The sequence below is a fragment of the Simochromis diagramma genome, unplaced genomic scaffold (genome assembly GCF_900408965.1).
Source record: "Simochromis diagramma unplaced genomic scaffold, fSimDia1.1 OVJJ01000672.1, whole genome shotgun sequence".
Lineage (NCBI taxonomy): Eukaryota > Metazoa > Chordata > Actinopteri > Cichliformes > Cichlidae > Simochromis > Simochromis diagramma.
The window spans coordinates 313,113-320,993 of record NW_024387215.1 but is presented as its reverse complement, the minus strand read 5'-3'; the positions used below and the strand labels follow the sequence as shown (position 1 = coordinate 320,993).

At 35.8% G+C, this 7,881-nt stretch overlaps 1 protein-coding gene across 1 annotated transcript; it reads left to right on the top strand.

Moving 5' to 3' along the window:
- Window positions 1–2,324: 2,324 nt before the first annotated feature.
- Window positions 2,325–7,565, top strand: LOC120746507 (L-amino-acid oxidase-like). Its single transcript, XM_040051927.1, has 7 exons — window positions 2,325–2,494; window positions 2,776–2,996; window positions 3,274–3,386; window positions 3,509–3,713; window positions 4,496–4,564; window positions 4,667–4,803; window positions 6,038–7,565. Exons 1-7 carry the CDS (start codon window positions 2,470–2,472, stop codon window positions 6,834–6,836), a joined length of 1,569 nt encoding a protein of 522 aa, XP_039907861.1. The 5' UTR covers window positions 2,325–2,469; the 3' UTR covers window positions 6,837–7,565.
- Window positions 7,566–7,881: the final 316 nt, after the last annotated feature.

The window sequence follows — 7,881 nt, the reverse complement described above, 5'->3', positions numbered from 1 at the left end:
ATATATAGCGAGAGAGGGGGGGGGCAGAAATACACAATGTCAGCTCAAACAGGAAAAACAACTGTAAGTTGTTTGTGCAATCTTACTGGCAACTTCTCACAATCTTAGCTTATTTGTTCTACCCTCCTTTCCACGGAAAAGAACAGACAAGTGATTGCACAATTTTTAGGGTGCAGACAAAGAGGTAATTCTTCTTAGTGGAAAGCACAGCAGATGTCAGTTGCTTTACACTTTACCCAAATGTTTCTTAAATACACAAATATTAGCTGGTTAATCTTTTAGTCATGGCCACTGTTTTTATGTGTTAAGAGACAAGTTTGTGTCTAACCTTTTGTTTATGACTTAAAGAGTAGTTGTTATGGACAGGTATATAGATTGCTTCCAAGGTTTAAACACTGAAGACGTTATTATAAAAAGCCATTTTTTGCTGCTCCCTTGGGTAGCGCTGCATGTTTGATTTACACTTAACACCAGAGGCCCTTCCTCTGGAACTGAACCAGTTGGAACTGAACCAGCAGTCTTTTATTTGCCAAATAAAATGATTAATAGCTTCATCGCTGGAAGCACAGAAATGTTTTATAATAATCCATGAAATATTTTCAATCAGTAACCCACATATAAAACAGATATATGACTGACATTCATGATGATTTTGTTTTTCCACCTAAACATTGCTGCTGCATAAACACATTCAAAATTTAGTAAACAACTGATTTAATCCTCGTATGGTTTTTGGGTCAAATTGACCTGTTTCTGTTACAAAACAAAAAAATTAAACAGTACAAGTTTAAATTGTTTCTACCTGATACTCAATAGCCTTAGGATTTTTTCTGTGACAAAAATTTCCAAACCAAAAATAATAACTGAGCACATATGCTGCTATACCCAACGCGTTTACATTTACACTCTAACCTCCATCACCTGCAAACCAATTGCTTGTCTTTTCCATATTTTCTAGCTCTATATACCTCCTAACCTGGGTGGTTGAGAGAGACAGGCTGGAGCCTTGTGTTGAGTGTGTATTGGATGCTGTTGTTGGGGGTGGGGAGGAGTGAGCAGGGTGAACAAGAACTGGTTTTTGATACCCATCCCTATGTGTCACACATAGTGTCACATAGTCAGAAGAAAACTCTTCTAAGAAAATTCAGAGGAACAAAACATACACACCTTTCCAGATAATACCTAGTCTCTCGCTATATAAGGCCATTCATGATAGTTTCTGTCTCATTTCTGACAGAGCTTCACGTGGTAAGAATTACTACTTGATTTAAATCGAAGAAATATAGCCAAGATCTACAAAAGGTAGTTTAAAAAAAAGCATGAATGCATGTAGTAATATGATTATAACTGATTCTTTTAAAAGCAAAAAAAAAAAAAAGCTTGGAAGTTTTCATTTACAACTGGCTTTTAAAAGAATCAGTTATAATCATATTACTACATGCATATATATATATATATATATATATATATATATATATATATAGCAGACAACGGTTAGTTAATTAAATAGTTTTGCAATGTTTAGCATTATAAATTAGAAAGTAGGGCGTTAAAGTCAGTTTTCCTAAGTAAAGCACAAAATATTAATTATTAATTATGTTTAATTATATCTCTCACTACTGTCCCAAATAAGAAAGACTGAGGACATTTCTATCCCAGTGTTAGGATTTCTTAACCAGAACAGAATAAGTTTATATGCTGTGCTATGTGTTGGGTGTGGCTGTGTGCAGACAGGAATAGGACCCAAGGTGCAGACTCCGGAGACAGTCGTGAACTCAAAAGGCTTTAATTTGGTACTCAAAATATAACATAACTGAAAAACTCAAAACAAACTTAAACTGGAGGAATGACAGAACACACAGCTAGGAAAACGGTAGATCGCGACACGGACACAGAGAAACACAGGGCTTAAATACACAGAGGGAGCAATCAGGGAATGAGTAACAGGAGGGAAACACAGCTGGGGCAAATTAGAACTGACGAGACCAAGGAAGCGTAAACTGAACACACTGAGATAAGACAGAAACCTTCAAAGTAAAACAGGAAACACATAACACAGACTGAACAAAGACACAGACTCGCACGCACTGTAACAGAGGGAACAGAGACGTGGGACCAGGGCAGACACAGACACTGACTGGACACGAGGATATAGCAACTAAGGATACACAGAGACGCGAACTAGACAAGGGGATACAGCTGACAGGGGAGACAGAGCAGCTAGAGAAGACAGAGACATAAACTATAAGACAGAACTCAAAGAAACCAAAGACTAGAAAGTATAAATAATATAATAAACTCAAATACCCTGGGTCAACTACCCAGGCATCCTAACACTATGTCACAAAAGGATGAAACAGCTAAAACTACAAACAGTTGCATTTTGTTCATTTATTTATTTTCATATGTGTTGAAGTGTATATATTCCTTCTCATGTCACCTCAGAAGAAAAACAGACAAACGTGAACAATGGATCCACTTGTTGTGAAATTATGTGAGTATGTGACATTTTGCACTGTTACTGAAGTAGTGTCAGCTTCCAGATGTAAACTGTTTAAAAACTAGTTGAAAAGAAACCAAAATGCTAATTTAATACTGATATGTTACAAATCCTACAAAATACTTTTTTATGAAAATCTGTTTTTGAAATTCAAAGTAGCTTCCTTAAATTCTCTCTACGTATTTACTTAGTTTTAAGCATAAAAATTGGTGATTTAAATTTATTGGAAGGCTTTGTTACATGCTGATGTACAACATGTCCTTTTTTGTCTGCAGTTGCTGTCAGTGCTTTGTGGCTCACTCTGTGTCAAAGTCACACTACCAACAGGCTGAAGGCTGCTCTAGCTGATTGTTTGGATGACACTGACTACGAGCAGCTTCTACAGATAGCCACGAACGGTCTTCCTCAAACAAACACATCTCGTCATGTTGTCATTGTTGGAGCTGGCATGGCTGGATTGACAGCTGCCAGGCTACTTAAAAACGCAGGACATAAGGTCTGACATGAGATGTTTTTATTCTGGTTATTTAAAATTTTGTTCTATTATCTGTGACAGATGAATCTTTGTTTTTCTTCAAGCCTTAATATGTAATTACTAGAGGTACTGCAAGTCCTATTAGCAGTCCTGGTGTAGTGAAAAGAGTTGGAGATTTTGCATTTTTAATTATAACACTTTCCTTTTCAACAAGATTAGTGTGTGTAGATAAACAAAGCAAGCAATATTTCATACATATTAAATAATATGTACTTGTGTTTGGTAATATTTAAATAAGGTCACCATATTAGAGGCTAGTGGACGAATTGGTGGACGTGTGGAGACCTACAGGAATGACAAAGAGGGCTGGTATGCTGAACTTGGTGCTATGAGGATCCCTGATTTTCATCAGTGAGTAAAATCAGTTATTTAAAAGGTGGCCATTTTTAATACCACAGTGGTGATAGACGCTACTTCTGCTCCTAGTTTATCTGTCGAACCTCACAACTCACAATCTGATTGGTTTTCAACAGTATTGCCCTTCAGTTTGCAAAGGATCTGGGAGTTGAGCTGAATAATTTCATCATGGATGACAACAATACTTTCTACCTGGTGAATGGAATACAGCCACAAAGGACATGCAAAGTGAAGGAAAAGCCTGAGATCCTGAAATACAATCTATCACCAAGTGAGAAGCATAAATCAGCTGAGGCTCTCCTACAGCAAGCATTAGAAAAGGTATGTGGAGGGGTTAGTTTTTCCAGTTGGCGTTAAATGTTTCAACATAAACACCAAAACTGAGTTGATTTTGTTTGGTCTAAATCTAACAGACCCATTTTCAAGCTGAACAGTTGTGTGAATATGGGTTTTTATACAAACACTTATTTGAAAGATTTCCATTTTAAAAAAGCTGTTAAACCAGAATTCTGTAAAAAATATATAGTCATGTGAACAAAGAAGTGCATCACATGGAAACTTTTTAGTATTTCGGAACATTTGTTCTTATTTCATACAGTGCCAAGAATGAAGATTGACTTGAACACAACACATTTGAAAACAGTTTAATTTGGTCAAACAGGCAAATCTGCTCAAGCCTAATTACTCCATGCTCTCTGCCTGTTTCTTCACGGTAGTTTTGTTTTTATGTCATTTTTTGAAACCAATGATTTTTCTATTATGCCTCCCACAAATGTTAAATTAGTCTCCTTCTGAATTCTGATGAGTGCACTTCGTTAACTGCTCATTGTACATGTATTTGCAGTCACTGCTAAGTTCAGGGATGGGGTTTGGCCCACAGTTCTTGTCAATAAAATAAAATAAAAATAAATAATAAATCCTAGATTAGTTGACGGTAAACACTTGGTAAACACTCTAAAAGGTTAACACAACTCTAACATCAGGTTAGACTGCTCTAAGGTAGTTCATTCAGGTATTACATCTGCTTGCCATATAAGAGACTGTGTTGATATGCAGCTAGATGTTTACAAGTGACATTGTCTCAATGATTTTTACTTCTCTAGGTGAAAAACGAAGTCACACAAAATGGTTGTAGAGCTGCACTGGAAAAATTTGACCGCTATTCTGTGAAGGTAAATTTAAATTAAATAATTAATTAATTAAAAGAGCTAAACTTTATTTTTTCTCTATGACCCACTTTGATTTCATAACCAGAAACTTTGTTTTCCTAATAGGATTACCTGAAAGAAGAAGGTGGTCTGAGTTCTGAAGCCATTAGGATGATTGGAGACCTACTTAATGAGCAGGGCCTTATGTACACTGCACTCACTGAAATGATCTATGACCAAACTGATGTTCATGACAATGTCAAGTAAGACCTTCTAACTAAACTAAATATAACTTCTTTCATAGAAGAGTTCATAAACATAAGTGAAATATATCAGTAAATCAAATCATGAAATGTTCCGTTATTGAACTGAAATTCTTATTTCCTTATTTAAATTAAGAATAAACTTTTTATCAGTGTTTCAACTGTTCATTTACAATTTTAGATGAGCTGTAGGTTTTAATTATTTGAAGTAGAGGATATAACAATTCATTGCTTTAACCAGGAGTGAGGGAGGCCTCAAGGAGTGCTGCAGGTTTTAGATGTGTCCTTGATCCAACACAGCTGATTTAAATGAATGAACAAATCATTTGATTCAGGTGTTTTACCCAGGGTGATATCTAAAACCTGCAGGACACTGGCCCTTGAGGCCTGGTGTTGCCCAACCCTGCTTTAACCTGATAGCACGTTTTCCTGATGTGATGTGTCATCATTTCTGTCTGAAAAAAATGAAAATTTGACTTTAGGCTGTATTGCTGTCAGCAGGAGTCAGTACCATATTTTTTGGTCTATAAGGCACACTGAAAATATTTACATTTTCTCAAAAATCGACAGTGCGCCTTACAATCTGGTGCACCTTGTGTATGAATTCTGGTTGTGCTAACTGACCTCGAACCGAATTTATGTGGTACACAGCACTCAAATCTGTCAAAAAAGGTTTTAGTATGACTTTGGTAAGCTACAAAGCCGCACCACTTGATGGATTGTCGGAGCATTACGGCTCCCGTAGTCAGGAGCTTTGCAGAGTAATACTTACGGTGCTTCAACAACATAATATTATTATATTATATTATGTGTGTACAAAATGGTACCTGTTAAGAGACATGCTTGCGAAGCAGATTTTAAACTCATGGATATCAGTCACGCAGTAGAACCTGAGAATAGAGCAGCAGTGAGGAAATTCAACATTAATGAATCAGTGATACAAAAGTAGAGGAAGCAATAAGAATAAGCTGAGTAAAGTTTGACTTATCTGACTGCTTTGTTTTACTTAATGCGTTTTATAATCCGGTTCACCCTATGGTCTGGTACATACAGAGTTTTCTTTGCACTTGTACATGTTACATTTTATTATTTAATTCTATGAAACTGAAAACATTTGAGACCTCAATTTATTGTTAAATTAAGCTAAAATGTAAAATATTTTTACTAGACATTGATTACTAACAAATTCATGTGAAAAATATATATCTCTGTTTTTCTTTATTTTATTTTAAAGGTACTTTGAAGTGACTGGTGGGTCAGAACATCTCCCCAAAGCTTTTCTGAATGGCCTTGATGTCCCCATTCTTCTTAATTCTACAGTCAAGCGTATTAGCCATTCAGATGAAGTTACTGTGTCATATCAAAGAGGCCAACAGTCAAATTTTACTGATCTTAAAGCTGACTTTGTCCTGGTAACAACAACAGCCAAAGCGGCTCTTTTCATAGATTTCGATCCCCCTCTCTCCATTAAAAAGATGGATGCCCTGAGGTCTGTCCATTACGACAGCTCCACTAAAGTCCTGCTCACCTTCAAAAACAGGTTCTGGGAGGATGACGGCATCCGAGGGGGGAAGAGCATCACAGATGGGCCATCTCGTTTCATTTACTACCCCAGCCACAGTTTCCCAAAAAATAGGACCATTGGTGTCCTCTTGGCTTCCTACACCTGGTCTGATAACTCACTACTATTCCTAGGTCCAAACGATGAAGACCTTAAAGAGCTGGCTTTGAGAGATTTGGAAAAGATTCATGGCAAGAAGGTCAGGGATCTCTGCACAGGGGTCATAGTGAAGAAGTGGAGCTTGGATCCTTATAGTTTGGGTGCCTTTGCTTTATTCACACCCTACCAACACTTAGAATATGCTGCAGAGCTCTTTAAAAGTGAGGGCAAGGTGCACTTTGCTGGTGAGCACACAGCCTTCCCTCATGCTTGGATCGAGACATCAATGAAATCTGCAATCAGGGCGGCTATCAACATTAACAACGCTGCAAACAAAGAGTCAGTCAGAAGTGCAAAACGAGATGAACTCTAATGGAACTTCGGCTCCCACAAAGATATGTATGATTAGCTGGTGATGCTGAATTGACTCTATTTCTTAAACCTCTTTTTCCATAAAAGAACATTGCAGGTACACTGTTTATTTACTTTTTTTCTCCACTGGTGCTTGCTTGTAATTTTATTACAACTTCTGTATAGTTAATAAACAGTAGCTTTACTGGTACTGCTTGTAAACATTATTTTAATTATTAGCATTATTAGACATCTGGTTTAATGAGTTGAGTTTAATTGGGTGATAATTACTAAGAAATGAACTTTACTGAACATTAACCTTTTTTGTCTCTACGACTTCAGTCACAGCCTCTTAGAATGTTGTTTTGTTTTTTTTTTAGTTTCTTCATGTATTACAAAGTCATAATTTACCTATTACTTATATATTATGTATTACTACATATTTTTTATGCTTGCATCTCATTGATTAAATTTATCAGCGATTTTCTTTAACTTCTTTTTTTTACCTTTAATGGTTGTTTTGTGTGTTGTAAAATAAAATGGGAAATAAAATATAAGGTAGAAACATGGGTTCTCCTTGCAGTTTTTGCACCCTAGATAGATTTAAATTGGAAAAAAAATATTTAGAATGAATTTCACATGTAAATGTATAATTACATTGCTCTATATTGTTCTTCTATATTTCATATATATTATATATTTTTGTACTCAAATTTGTACTCAAAAGTCTTTAAAGTCTAAATTATCCCCTTTGTGGTCTTGAGAGGCTGCATTACCCTAAACACTAGGGGTGCAACGATACACAAAATTCACGGTTCGGTTCGGTTCGATACTTTGGTGTCACGGTTCGATATTTTTTCGATACAAAAAAAATGTTCATGCCTTTTTAATTTGTCATTTATTAAAATTATAAATATATATTTTAACTCAAAAGTACAGTTTTTAAATTTAATGATGCTGAAACAACAAAGTAATAAAAAAATAAATCTATCTAATCGAGAAATCACTCATCTTTGGAAAAGAGAGTTTATTACAGAGAAATGGCTCTTTCCAAAATAAAAGCTATA